Source organism: Siniperca chuatsi, linkage group LG17 (genome assembly GCF_020085105.1).
Source record: "Siniperca chuatsi isolate FFG_IHB_CAS linkage group LG17, ASM2008510v1, whole genome shotgun sequence".
NCBI classification, from domain to species: Eukaryota; Metazoa; Chordata; class Actinopteri; order Centrarchiformes; family Sinipercidae; genus Siniperca; species Siniperca chuatsi.
The window spans coordinates 10,881,498-10,896,174 of record NC_058058.1 but is presented as its reverse complement, the minus strand read 5'-3'; the positions used below and the strand labels follow the sequence as shown (position 1 = coordinate 10,896,174).

At 41.3% G+C, this 14,677-nt stretch overlaps 2 protein-coding genes and 1 non-coding gene across 4 annotated transcripts; 1 reads left to right on the top strand and 2 right to left on the bottom strand.

Annotated features, from left to right (window-relative positions):
• The first annotated feature begins 3,326 nt into the window (after positions 1-3,326).
• On the top strand, positions 3,327-11,548 carry LOC122864346 (small conductance calcium-activated potassium channel protein 1-like). Of its 2 annotated transcripts, XM_044171637.1 has the most exons (10): positions 3,327-4,022; positions 4,365-5,245; positions 5,851-5,946; positions 7,530-7,829; positions 8,510-8,631; positions 8,776-8,917; positions 9,015-9,125; positions 9,587-9,714; positions 10,310-10,388; positions 10,523-11,548. In XM_044171637.1, the coding sequence occupies exons 2-10, from the start codon at positions 4,388-4,390 to the stop codon at positions 10,748-10,750; spliced, it is 2,064 nt and encodes a 687-aa protein (XP_044027572.1). In that variant the 5' UTR covers positions 3,327-4,022; positions 4,365-4,387; the 3' UTR covers positions 10,751-11,548. The 2 variants fall into 2 exon arrangements, with proteins under 2 accessions (XP_044027572.1, XP_044027573.1); XM_044171638.1 differs by having other exon boundaries at positions 3,327-5,245; positions 10,310-10,379.
• A 68-nt stretch (positions 11,549-11,616) lies between these two features.
• rps27.1 (ribosomal protein S27) lies at positions 11,617-14,509 on the bottom strand. Its single transcript, XM_044171642.1, has 4 exons — positions 14,370-14,509; positions 13,607-13,715; positions 13,348-13,458; positions 11,617-11,838 (listed from the first exon to the last, which is right to left on the bottom strand). The coding sequence occupies exons 1-4, from the start codon at positions 14,373-14,375 to the stop codon at positions 11,810-11,812; spliced, it is 255 nt and encodes an 84-aa protein (XP_044027577.1). The 5' UTR covers positions 14,376-14,509; the 3' UTR covers positions 11,617-11,809.
• LOC122865089 lies at positions 12,168-12,297 on the bottom strand. Its single transcript, XR_006375396.1, has one exon. It is a non-coding gene; the product is annotated as a small nucleolar RNA SNORA35 (small nucleolar RNA).
• Positions 14,510-14,677: the final 168 nt, after the last annotated feature.

Below are 14,677 nucleotides of genomic sequence, written 5' to 3'. Positions count from 1 at the left end.
CCATCGCTCTGCCCTGGCATGACTACAGCTCATCCCTCTCTGTGCTAAATGCTGAATGCCGCCCCTGACAATGCAGCCATCAGCCATCAGGGCTGCTGTGCTGTGTGTTTTTAATTACTCTACTGATTGGATTAGGCCCTCTCCTGCGCTGACACGTCCCCTCCACTTAATAGGGTGTTATCGACAAAACCAGCACATACATCCACTCGCCTGTGACGTCTGATTTGTCAGAGTGGCCTTTTTTGTCTTGAATTGGAGTTGAGTAGATGAAGTTCTCTTCTAATAGACAGTTAGATCCTGTCCCAGCAAGCCCTGGAGCAGTTGGACAAAAGTAGAGTGTTAGCCAATAAAATTTTATGGTGTGAAATCTTAAAAGAGTACCCCACCGATTTAGCGTTGCACTTAAATAAGATTGTCGGACAATTGACAATGAGGCAGAGCCAGATATGTTGTCTTTTTTATTCCACACATTCCTCTTCCTTACATTACCCACAATGCAACTCGACCACCGACAATTCGGTCAGAGATTCAGGTGTGTTATGCTAGAAGCAGTTAATGTAACCTCGAGCTGCTAGCTCTCATGTCTGTACATTAATTATGAAGCTACAGCCAGGAGACAGTTGGCTTAGCTTAGCATAAAGACTGGAAACAGGGGGAAACAGCTAGCCTGGCTCTGTTCAGAGGTAACATAATATGCCTACCAGCTCCTTTAAAGCTCACTAATAACACTAACATGTTATATCTTGTTTATTTTATCCGTACAAACTAAACAAAGTGTAAAAATGCCAAGTTGTGTTTTTACGGTGGGTTATGTGCCGGGCGCAGTGACTTCCTGAGGTCTCCGCTGGTTGCCTGGCAACCTCACGGTGACTCCAATCTAGATGTAAGGTGTTAATCGGTGAGCTTTAGAAGTACTGGTTGGCAGATTTTGTTATCTTTGAGCAGAGCCAGGCTAGCTGTTTCCACTTGTTTTCAGTCTTTATGCTAAGCTAACCATTTCCTGGTTGTAGCTTCAAATGAGGTGAAGCTACAACCATCTATTTCTTTGAGAACTACTGGAAATGTTGTTTTCGGATGGACGTGTTAAGTTCAAACCCAGATGGACTTTGTTAATAAGTTTGATGGATGTGATTTGAATACACTGTGTTTTGAAAGAGTAGTCTGAATAATGAGGTTGAAAGAATAAAGAATTTGTTTATGTATAGAGAGAGATGGATATTCAACCTTTTTACCCATTTATGGGTTAAGATGAAAAAGTATTTGTTAGAGAATATTGTGAAAGGTTGAGTGTAATAATGTATTCTTTATTTATGATCATAAATATTTTTCTTGCATTTTTTGTACTAAGGGTAACAGTAGAAGAAAAGGATGTGTTTTGTATATATAGTATCTATGGTGATATATCGGTCTCAAACTGGAAACAGCCACAGACACCACCCTGATGAAGGCCTGTTTTAATTTTGATGGACTTGCATTGAAGCTCACACTGGTCTGCACCTCATTGTGTGTGTGTTCTCCAAGTAAGAAATTGTAGCATCCTGTTTAACAGACAGATTAGCCCTAGTTTGTGCCTCTCGTGTATTATCATTACATGTGAGTCACAGGGCTAAGCATCTGTTTTTCTAAAAAATAAATAAAAAAATACCATGCGATCTTTGAAAAACCCAAGAGGTCATTTAACAAAACTTACCGCTGTTCTGAAGGTATTTCAAGAATTATTAAAGACTCTTCAAACCATCTGGATGGAAAAAAATCCTGTTTGCTGCAAAACTGACTCTGTTTTCTAATCCAAACAAAGATGGGCGCTGGAAATGACATATGTCTTTGCTTGATTTCTACAACGTGAACCAAAATATAACAAATTTATTATCGGTTATATTTGTATTTTTTTCTGTATTGATGTTACTTTCTATTGTATTTGTATGAAAATACAAAATATTGCTCAGCTCTGTGACTCAAATGTAATGGTTATGCATGAGGAGCACAAACTGGGGTTACAGACAGATATGAGAGTGGTATCAATATTCTTATCCAGCAGCAAGAAAGCAAGAAAGCAAATAAACATATTTTCCAAGATGTCAAACTATTCCTTTAACCCTAATAGTGACATTTGACCTTTAAAACACAAAATTTACTTACTGCTGTTTGCATCCTAATGGGACTTCTTTATCTTTTGACCAGTGCATCCCTATAGATCAGACTGAAGCAATTAATATCCTAACCAGAAGATAAACTGGCACTCATTAAAGATTCAGGACATGAAGCGGATTTGCCATTTACCAGCCACAGCAATTAGTGGACTCAAAATATCCAAGTTTAATTTCACTTTCTTAGCAGCAAAAGGATGATTTGCAATAGAAGAGACTAATTGAAGATGTGCTGGCTAACGGCCACAGAGGCAAGACGAATTGACATGCTTAGCTACCAGCTACAGCAGCCAGGATTTACAAGCACTTGGCTAAAGGCTTGAATTAATTTGAAGCCTTGCAGATGTGCATATATCCTTTCAGCATCTTATTATTAAGGACAACATAATTTAAGAACATTCACAGTCTCTATCACCCTAGCAGGGTGAGGCTTGCTCCGGTTTCAATGACTATTTTAGCAAACTAAATAGTCGTATTTTAGGATCTAGTTTTCTGCAAGGATGTGAGATACCATCCGTATTTACCAGATACCATCCGCAAGGGTTTGGTGTTGACAGACACGCACTGAGGCACAGACAGTTGGGGGCTCCCTGCCTGCACACTATCAAAACAAAACATCCAGACAGCAGCATCTGGCTAAGTCTCAGAGTAGTTTTAGCATAATTAATCTATATTACATCTGGAGGGACATCTGAGAAAGTAAAAATCAGACTGATCGGACTACCAACATGTTTTTGCTCTCCCACCTGTGAACAGTCACCACCACACTCCTCCCTCTATCTATCTTTAAGAACATTTTGTCTTCAGATTAGATAATGCCTTTCTTTATCCTGCTACTATCCGGATGCGCTCCGCCCACCCTTCCATTTGGAGGGAGCTTTATTATCTGTAGACCCATCTGTCACAAGGATTTAGATAAATAAATGATGCTGAATGTCATTGTTTGACTTTAATGCTTAATACTCCACCCCGCTCTGTGCATATTGTTCGGTTAAGGGGTGACATATTTGATATTTCATAAGCTCATAAGTATCAGATCTCTGTCTCACTTGATTAATCTGCAATGCTAATCTGCTGAATTGATATTGAGGACCATTATTCTCTTTTGAAGATTAGATTTATTTTAAAAAAACATGTATAACCCAATGGAATTCTCACCATGGCAATAATGACACTGACTAATAAAATTACAAATGAAAAGTGATATAATGGCATTTCTTATCAGACTATGAGAATCGTTTAAGACTGATTTTTTACACCAGGGCACCCATGTACAAGCAGATGTCCACACACACACACACACACATAGGGAGGAGGAAATCTGCCAATCCCGGGCTAAAAAAACTGACAGATGACTCATTCTTTGCCTTTGCTCCATGCAACATCTGCAACTTAGAGTATTTGCGGTCATTAAGCCCCTCCAGCTTTAAGGAGGATGCCCTGATGGTGGACAATCGTAAGGCAGGAAACACGGCCAAACAAGGGAATAAATGCCTGAAGATGTAATGGATATCCACTGGTATTTACCTCGTATGTCGTCATATGCAGGACAAGTTCATAACCTCTGCTTGAATCTATGGGAGGGGCTCTGTGATGCTGAAGCTGCTAATGGATTGCTGGAAAGTTTATACATGCAGAGTGGGGACGTTTGGAATATTTTGAACTGATCACACCAGAGCTCATTGGTGTTGCAGCTTGATTTTGTTTTTACCGTTTTAAGTTTCAATTTTCAAATGTCTTCTTAATGAAAGTGACGCGTTTGAGTCCACGTTGCAACAGGATTTTATTTGGAGGGTCACTTTGTGATTCAGACAGATGTGACCTTCGGGACCACAAGAAGATTGAATACTAAAATACTAAAACCTGACTGAAAAGGTAAGAATAGAAAGAGCTGTGTGGAAATAGGGCCACAGGGAAAATTTTGTGACTAAATCTTGATTACTGTGTATTAAAACAAACATGTGTGATTGGGCAAATTATTGTAAGATATTATTGTGTTGCTCTTTAGATTTTCCATCATTTTAAAATCATATCATTGACAGATAAATACAAAAAAATACAATTAAGAATAAAAATGAGCATGAGCAAACTTGACAGGTCTGATGACTAAGCTACTAATGAGGGAAACCTTCCTGTAGTTGTAGTTTTCCTTCACAATGCTGTTTAATTGCCTTGTCTAATATTGTCCTCTGTCTCTCTCTGTTCAAACCTCTTCAGGTTCACCTATAAACCCTCTCACCATGGAGCACTCCCCCTCTATGAACTTGTCAGTGGTGGATGGAGACGAGGTGGAGGACCAGCGCCCGCTCCTCCCACCGCGGATGGTCCCTCCACCTCAGCCCTGCTCTCCGCAATGTGGGATACACCAAAACATTCAAACATCAGCCGATCACACCGTGTGGCTGGACAGAACCCAGGCCATGGCCACCACACCTTTATACAACGGCCACCTTTATGTGACACCTTCACCGCGGTCCAACAGGAGGGGAGACAAAGGCAAAGAGAAGAAATGTGAGAAAAGGTCAGGGGGGAGTAGACAAAATCCAGCACACAAGCAGCATAATCACCAGTGCAAAGCCAGAAACGCAGGATCTCACGGACTCCAGGAGAAAGTCACCTCTTTCACTGACATCCCGGTGTCTCCCTGCAGGTCACCCTTTAAGAGTCCCTGCAGGTCACACTTAGACATCAAAGATGTTGAGGGCAGAGGGCGCCGCAAGTCAGGCAACGTTTCTTTGGAGATGCACGACCGCCAGAGTCTCCCAGAGATCATCATCACCAGCAAAGATGACGACTTCCAGCCACACAATGAGACGTCCCAGTATCGCCAGGACCTGTCTGAGGCCAAAGGCCTGCTGCCAGGAGTCGAGGGTCCCAGTCCGAGCCCCAGTCCCAGTTCCCATCCCAGCCCAAAACACAAGGTGGACGCCAAGGACGACCCGTACTGGAAGACCCACAACATCGGCTGGCGACTGGTCCACAGGAGGGCTCTGTTTTTGAGGAGGCAGCGGCTGAACGACTGTGCCCTGGCGGTGGGGATATTCGGGGTGGTGATGATGGTGACGGAGACAGAGCTGTCCTGGAGTGTCTACAGCAAGGTCAGAAAGAGAGGAAAACCAGACTGAGACTCTGAGAAATTCTTTAAAAAATGTGAATGTAATTATGGGCTGTAAACGTTTTTTCAAGAGTAAAAAAAAAAGATTTTTAAAGAACATAAATCACACTGCACAAGTGCAGTTATTATCTTATCTGAAAAGAGCCCATCACTGTTTTTTTCAAAGCCTTACTGCCTGAGAAATCACATTTTGAGTAATTACATAGCACACTTTTCAATTCATTTGTAATTTTCTTTCATTGTATACAGTAAAACCCTCAGATAAAAGAAAACCTATTAAAGATCTTTTTTTGTTTTACTTCCCTTTTTTCCCACAAACACGATCATGATCTTTATAACTGGGCCGTATTAGAAAATCTGTTTAGTCAGTATGAGAATTGATCTCCCGCCAACTGCAGGAAAATGCACAGCACGCCCATAAGATCGATGTTCATTGTATCAGGCAAGTGGATTATCTAAATGTATGCAAGATTAAAAGGTTACACAGCATCACTGATGCCATTTCATAGATTGAGCTTTGTAATGACAAACAACCATCAGCTGACAATGTCATGTTTGTGTGTGTTTGTGTGTGTGTGTCTCCCACAGAGCTCCATCTACTCCCTCGCACTCAAGTCCATCATCAGTTTCTCTACGATTATCCTGCTGGGCCTCATCATAGCGTACCACTGCTGTGAGGTGCAGGTAACTTATCTGTTCATAATTACACAAACAGGTTTTTGTTTTTGCACAAGTTCTCCTCCGGGTACATTCTCTCAAATTTAAAGGTTTCTCTGAAAATCTGTGGCAAAAAGCAAAGATTATCATGCCATGTCCCTACAGTATTTGCAATAAAGGAATCACCTCCCATACCTTTTTTTTGGATAGTCACTTCAGGGGAACTGAAAATGGTCCCATTGAAAAGAACAAACGTTTCTGCATCAGTGTTTCCCAACCTTTTTGTCTTGTGGCCTCTTAAAATTGAGCGAAGTCTACTTATGACCACTCACAGGTTATGGCAGTGTAAGCAGTTCAACCAAAAAGTGATTTTTCCTCCTCAGGTGGTTTCATTTGAAGGATTTGTAGAGGCAGATGTGTGCAGTATTTCACAAGGAGAACGCAAAAATGAAAAGTAAGAAATAATTTAAATAATTGTGTGAAACAGAAACATATTTTTTCTTTTTTAGTCTCTTAAAAGCAGTGGTGGAAGAAGTACTCATTTCTTTTTAAGTAAAAGTAGCAATAGTGCTCTAAAAATACAAGTAAAAGTCTTATATTCAAGATTTCACTTAGTACAAAAGTATTAATAGCTAAATTTAGTATTAAAGTAAAAGTACATCTTGGTCCCTTTCAGAGTTATATTATTATATATATCATATTATTGAAATATTATTATGATGCCTTAACACGTAAGTAGCATTTTAAGGCGGTGGGGCGCATTTTAACTACTTTATATACTGTTGGTGTTGAACAGAATAATATGTAGCAGTTTCATATTTATAAACTGTTCATAAAATCTTAATCCGTAAGTAACTAGTATCTCCAGCTGTCAGATAAATGTAGTGGAGTAAAAAGTACAATATTTCTCTCTGAAATGTAGTGGAGTAGAAGTATAAATTAGCATCAAATTTAAATACTCAAGTAAAGCAAAACTAGCTCAAAATTGTACGTAAATACAGTAGCTACTTGAGTACTTCACCACTGTTTAGTACTCCACCGATTTAGCATTGCAGTCCAATAACATTGTCGGACACAATAGGTAGTTTAGAAAGAAAAGTATCAAAATCTTTGCAGCAAAACCAGAACTTTTTTATTCCACACATTCTTCTTCCTTGTCAAAACATGGCGCCTATATTACCCACAATGCAACTCGACCGCCGACAGTTGGGTCGCAGATTCGGCTGTTGTATGCTAGTAGCGGCTAATGTAGCCTCGAGCCGCTAGCCTCCAGCAGAGATGAGGAGCGGACTACAGATGTCTGGTAAACTCACTTCTTTTTAACTCCACACCCACAGATAGTTTTCTTTTTCAAAACTTGCACAAACTTCAGCCCCAACCGACGCTGATTTAAGTGAGATCACTTTGTCGAACTTTGCGCAGCTCCCATTGACGGCACGAAAGGCTAACGTTATATACAACTTTTTTTGACATATGTAGTAAGTTACTCTCCCAACACCTGTAAACAGAATTTGATGTGTAAAATCGGCGGAGTTCCCATTTAATCATCTTTTATCTATCTTTTAGATGCTAATTCTCGCTATAATGCGCTCTTCCCATATCTCGGGTAGCTCTACGTTCACGACATTGGTGCAGAGGATTGGCGGATTGCCATGACAACCGACCGTTTGGCTCTGGTAGCCCTGGAGCTGGCAGCGGTGGCCATTCACCCCTATCCAGTGGGTCTGATGACGTACTTCCGGCAGACCTTCCAGCACACCCCTGCTCGCCTGACGCTGTCAGAGACGGAGCTGGAGATTGTCCTGGCTCTGCCCATGTTCCTGCGGCTCTACCTGCTGGGCCGGGCCATGATGCTGCACAGCCGCCTCTTCACTGACACCGCATCTCGCAGCATCGGAGCGCTCAACAAGGTGGGAGGGTCACCTGTGGGCTCCCTTCAGAATCTTGCTTTGGGCTTAACTGGCTTGGATAGTACTGTGATGACATCATATAACGTTAACACCTTTCAGTTAAAGAGAAGAGTGAAATTTGAGGCTTTGTAATGTCAATTTTGATATGATTATAAAAACTGTGGCAGTGGGCAGCAACCTGCTAAGGCACATGATTCATGGGATCTTAAAGTCTATATTTTGGACAGTGATTTGGGCTGGGCTTCCTCTATGAACATTTCACGCTCATCTGTTTATGTCTTATGTCTAGGTGGGCCGAGGGGTCTGTAGAGGTGTGAATCTTGAGGTGTGACTATCACAGTTTTGCTCCCATGAATCCCAGTGGTTTCACATGCTGATTATGTCCCTTGCTGGCTCTCCTTTGCTCGCCTGCTTTCTTTTCCACAGTTGATAATATCCACCCGGCTAATCTCTTCCCTTATAAATGCTATTTAAGAGTGACGAATATGACCTTTGTCTCCCCTCTGCAATGCCAAACCTACTATCCATGTATCAAGCCAGATTGAGAACAAGTTTTCTTATCCCTCATCTCCTCTGCATTATATAATCATAATCTGACAGGTGCTATCCTAAATAGTCTGGCTAAGTAGGACCCTACTGTCAAAATTATGACATAAATGCATCACGTTTGTGATCTTCAGATACACTTCAACACTCGGTTTGTGGGGAAAACACTCATGACCACCTACCCCGGGACTGTGCTGATGATTTTCAGCGTCTCTCTGTGGATTGTGGCAGCGTGGGGCTTACATGTTTGTGAGAGGTATGTGGTGAGATATTGTTCTTCTGCTGAATCTAGTGCGCTCAAGACCTATATATTTAACATTTTAATTACCATCCAGATATTGGCAGATACTGTATTACTTGAATGTTAAGAGAAAATATGAGTCCTTTTTTATTCCTTCAGACACCACAACTACAGGGACCTGAGTAGCAACTACATGGAGGCCTTGTGGATGGTCTCGGTCACCTTCTTGTCCATCGGTTATGGAGACGTGGTGCCTCACACCTACTGCGGTCGCAGCATCTGCCTCCTCACTGGGATAATGGTGAGACAGAGGGTTTCATAGTTTCCTCTGTAACAAGCGGAAGTCAGATTAGTTCAGATTCTGACTAATAAAAATGTCTAATTGGCGTCTCTCACAGGGCGCAGGCTGCACAGTCCTGGTGGTGGCGGTGGTTGCTAGGAAGCTGGAGTTGACCAGAGCAGAGAAACATGTTCACAATTTCATGATGGACTCCCACATCTCCAAGAGGGTAAATACCAGTATCTCCCTCAGCTTGGCTTTATTATGCATATTATTGTTAATTAAATAGGCCCCAAAGTAAGAGAGATCCTGCACAGACTGTGACTTGACTTGTAGCAAGTCTTCATTTTGTTTTTGTTGTATTGTGCTCCATAACACAGCAGCACACACCAGATACAACATGTCAACCCAACAACATACAGATATTTGTGTGCACTGTAAAAAAAACTTTATTTATTGAGCGCTGACATCATAATATCAAAACAAGTAAAAAGCTGGGCTGAAATGTTTGTTTTAGGAAAATTCAGGTTTGAAAGTTGTATTGTATGAGACAAAATGACTGTAGGACACTGGGTTAAATACATTATGTTGGTGTTATTCAGCATGTGCAGTAAATAACAGCGCTTTCGGGTTATGTGCATAAACATGAAATAACTCTCCTGAGTGATTTTCTTCATCCATCCTCACTAGATAAAAATTGCTGCAGCAAATGTGCTGAGAGAGACTTGGCTTATCTACAAACACACTAAGCTGTCAAGAGAAAGAGACCACACCAGAGTTCGCATGCACCAGCGGAAGCTGCTTCTGGCCATCCACCAGTAAGACACTTAACCCTCATATAAAGCTGTTTCTGCACATCACAGTGCAAGAAACACCACCTCTCTCACTTTATTTGCTACATGTTCATGCTATAATAATAATAAGCTGTTAATCAATCAATGCCTAACATTAGCACTTTTATTTTCATATCAAATGGCATTAGTTTTACATCCAGGTGCTTACCTTATGCAGGACCAGTATGTGAAAATAAAAATGTAAACCAATAAACATGAACACAAACATGAAGCAAAATGGCTTGAATATACTTTATTTTGTCACATTTCCAGTGTGAACACTAAAAACCTGCTTTGAATCAGATTTGGGACACAGCGTTGGTCTGGTATGACCAGTAGCTCATGGTGGCTTAATGTTAGTTAATATTACATTTTAGCATTCACCATTGGGAAATTTGTTTGTCAAAAATTTCTATTGGAACTGCCTCTGACCAAACAAAAAACAGTCAACAGTGTGTTGTGTTTATGGGTTGTGTATTAGTAACGTGGGTGAAGTGACCCTTTCTCTTCTCATATTGTAAAAGTAGTAATGTCATATTAACCTCCTTTAGCACCTAGAACTAAATAATGTTGTCCCCAGGCTGCGGCGAGTAAAGATAGAGAAGAGGATACTTGCAGACCAGGGCAACACACTTGTGGATCTCTGCAAGGTGAGAGAGGCAAGTGAACACATCATTTCATATCACATCCTGTCAGAACCTCAACAAAGTAGCATCTAATATTCCCTGATGCCTTCTTTCTCTTCTCTACATGGGCCTGCACGCACCACCATGGACATCAACCACAAACGCAGATGCAGAACATGATGTATGACGTGCTGTCGGAGGTGCAGGGCTGCAGGGGGGAGCTGGACACACACATCCACAGCCTGGAGAAGCACGTGCAGGAGCTGAGGGAGGGCTTCAGGAGCCTGATGCCGCTCCTGTCCAGCACCCTGTCTACGCAGAACTCCTCCATCCGCCACCTGCTCAAGGAGAGGGAGGTGAAGACGGAGACTGCGAGCGCGAGTGTAGAAAGGTAGAGAGGCTGAGGGAGGTGATGGGGAAGGAATAAAGGCTTCTCAGGTGCTCCTCGAGGAGTTTTCTGCCTATAATGCAGCTAAAATGGTCATGTTGGGACATTTTTCTTACAGAAGTGGACAGAACAAGGTGAAGGCTGTACAGAAGAACGTAAAATTGTATTAAAAAAACAAATAGGTAGTACCCTTTTGTGTAAGAAACACCATAAAACCAAAATGTAGAAATTGGTCATAATTCACTTATGAAGGCATTTTGCATGTCTCCTAGTGACAGAAAAATAACCTGCCACCGAAACGTAAAACATTTTTCAATACTAAAGCTGCAGTGATTAGTCGATTGAGAGTAAAATAATTGGCAACTCTTTTGACCAATAAATCGTTTCAAGCAGAAATGCCAAACATTAGCTGTTTTTCTTGGTTGTACATTATAGTAAATTGAATATTTTGGGGTTTTGACTGTTGGTCAGCTAAAACAACCTGTTTTAGGATATTGTCATGGGCATTTTTCACTGTTTTCTGATGTTTTACAGACTACCTGATAACTGACTAAATAATCAGCAGATTAATTATAATTGTTAGCCCTAACCAATACATTAACTCCAACCACAAAAATAAACAAGGACAGTTTGAGGACTGTCATCACTCCCATGTCAATGAGTAGCTTTTCCTGTAAGCACTGCACTTTTTTCTGATTATGTAATAAAAACTGCATACATTTAAAGTTTGGTATGTAATATAAAGATCTTACAGAATTATGACGATAACCTGCAGTACTTTCTAATAAAAATGACTGCCTTTGTATTGAATGTCTGAGATCCTTACACAATCCTTCCCTTATAACAAGAAAATAACCACACACTAACCATTCCTTTAGCCAAAACAACATTTTATTAAGAGAGACAGGGTTGGAGGGTGGAGTTACAGCAACAACTGATCTGTCGACATGAACAGTGGAAATACATCTGCTGTCCAAGTCCGTCTTCAGGTCTCGTCTCGGAGGCAGAAGACGCTGATATCAACCGGTCCATCCCCTCCTCTCCCCTTCAGCTCCGGGGAGAACAGCTAGTGCTGCTTCCTCCTGAATGAGCACCCTGCCAGAGGAGACAATGACAGTCAGACTGATGCTGCCAAAAGAGAAGCCTTACAGTACAGAAATACTGCGGGCGGTGCACACTGCTATTGTCCTACACAGTGCTGATACAAGAGTTACCATTTTCCATCATGTGACTGATTAGGTCAACATCTCTTCCCCACTACCAACTTACTTTGCATTTATTGTGCAAGGACAGAAGTGACACTAATACAACCATCAGGCTCAAAAGTAGAAACTTTGACAGCAAAAATTACTTATGGGGATTAAACAAGCTACACAACGCTAAGTATGCCACCAGCAGTATCAGAGCTGCACTATACAGTAGATATTTGTTCTCAGCCTTCGAAAGGGGGGAGCCAGTGGTCTAGCTCAACCCTTCTGCAAACTGAGGTCGATCTGGCACTGGAATGAGATTGGAAGACCACGATAGAGGAAGTCCAGTCACTTGGCAGTGCGGCCAACAATTTCAAAATGCGTCACATACGAACACAATTCATGCACGAAAAATCCCTTTTTTTTTCAGCCAAATGCCAACAATCAGGTAAACTTAAGCCGTGTTAGATAAATGACTGAGATGAGAGAATACAGATGGTTCAGTAAGTTATAATCTGTTCTCAATCTTTGTCCCTGGTGTAAGCTCTGATCATGAGCACAAAGCAGTGAAATGACTCTAAACAGGGTCCTGACTGGCTGTCATGCACAAAGTTGTAGCATCTGGATTTTAATGTGCTGCATCTTCATCCCGTTCTTTTGTTTTCTCCCACTGATAAAAACAGTGTATTGTATCAAAAATATTGGTTATTTAATATAATTCAAGTGAGGCTACCAAACAAGAGAGTTTTCACACGGCAATCAGTTCAATACATGAAATATCAGTAAAACCAGATATTAATTTCAGTCCTATGCAGATAAGGTAAAAAATAATTTTGAGCTCACACGACCAAACTGCATTCAGTTTTCTACCAATTCTTGAAAGCTCTCAGTGAAATGGACTGTGTACAATACAAGGACGGTCCTCAAACATCAGTTATTTATTGGTTAGTCTAGCGCAGAGAATTTGGTCTGGTATGGAAAAACTAAATCTGTGCTGGCCGGTGTAGTCCCTCATTCGTCCAGGAGTGAGGAATCTGTGCTGATTTGTAAAAGCCAATTTAAGGCATCAAAATGGTTCATGCACGCTTCTGGTGAGCTTTGACATTTGGGGTTTGCTGCTATCAAAGAAGGACCCTTAACAAAAACTTCAATAAATCAATAAATAAAGATTCCACAAATTGTTGAACATAAAATTTGGATTCCTACAAAACATAATTTCAGCTACTGGAAAATGGCAGGCATGTGTCCTGACTCTAAGAAAAACACTGTCACTGTACATATGCAGCACCAGCCCAGTGAGAGACTGATTTTTGGCTGTGTGAGTAAACTAGACTACAACTCTGTATGTTAGTAAGACACCCTTGCTGTGGAACCACAGTTAAAGCGATAATGTGTATATATATTTAATACTGACCCTCTGTGAGACGTGCTTTGCCTCCAGTGGGCTGACACAGGACTGTTGAACAGCCCACACACAGCACGACTGTCTGAGCGTGACTGAACACTGTCGTGATCTTGTAGCATCCTGGAAAAAACAGACAAGACACCAGTTACAACTCTTGACATCAAAACCCAGCGTTAACGCTCTCTAGCTGAGGTGAAGAATAATATGCCAAGTGACAGTACTGATCTGTCTCTGATCTGAGGTAAATTTGCATGTAGAAAAGCTGTACCTGGACATTTCACATCCATAAAGTAAGAGTTTGGACTCTGAACAAGACGCTTCTTCTTGTGCCTCCTCTTCTCCTCCTCAGGGGATGGGTGCAACAAGTCTTTTGCGAGCTGTATTAAAAAAGGCGGGGTTAAAATTAAGTTAGAGAACCTAAGCAGAAAAATCTGATTGATCGGTTACAACATTAAAAGATAACGCACGAGGCTATCCCTGTGAAATGATAAAACGTTGGATCGTGGTCACAAATATATTAGATGGCTTAAAAGCACACCGGTTAATTGTCTTGATAGCTTTGTTTTGCTAAACGACTGCTACGTTTGTAAATTGCGTTAAGGCTCCTCGGCTGGCCTTCATATCTTGGATTAGGTAACGCGGGCTACGCATTTTGAGCATTCAGGCTGATTCTTCAAATAACTAGGAATCAGTGGTAAAGTAACGTAATCATCAACCTAGCAACATGAACCAAGAGGAATTGCGGCTGTTAATGTTAGGTTTTCGTAGTTATCAGCCCGTTCAGATCCTCCGTTGACCTGGCTCCATGTTTGCGGTGTGTGCGCCGCCATCTTGTGCCACAATGCGCTCGCAATGCGCTCAAATGTGCACGATTATTTGTGTGAAACTGGGACCAAAACTCAACGAAAGCATCTAAAACTGACACCAGTCGAATCGCTAATTTCTTACGTAAACAATGAGCCGCCTAGCGGCTCTGCACCACTCGATTAAATAGTAAAAATGTCATTTTCTAACGGCCTCTGGATACTCACTGGCATGTTGGCGAGGAAATAGCCGCTGCCGAAAAGGAGGCATTACCGGAAGCGAAGGGTTCATATCGGTTGTTCCTTTGAGCACGAGCCGGACGTGACGAATTTTACACGATATGGTGGCCATATTGGTGAGGTCCAAACTCCACCCTGCTCCTTCGACCAAGCAAACTTTTATATAGGCTATTTTATCCCCAAATGTCCAAATATGCACAACGACAAATACTACTTTGACAAAAATAAAAAATATACAAGGTCTTCCCTATGAAAAGTGCAAATAAGAAAGTACATTTGGAATATAGAATATTTTA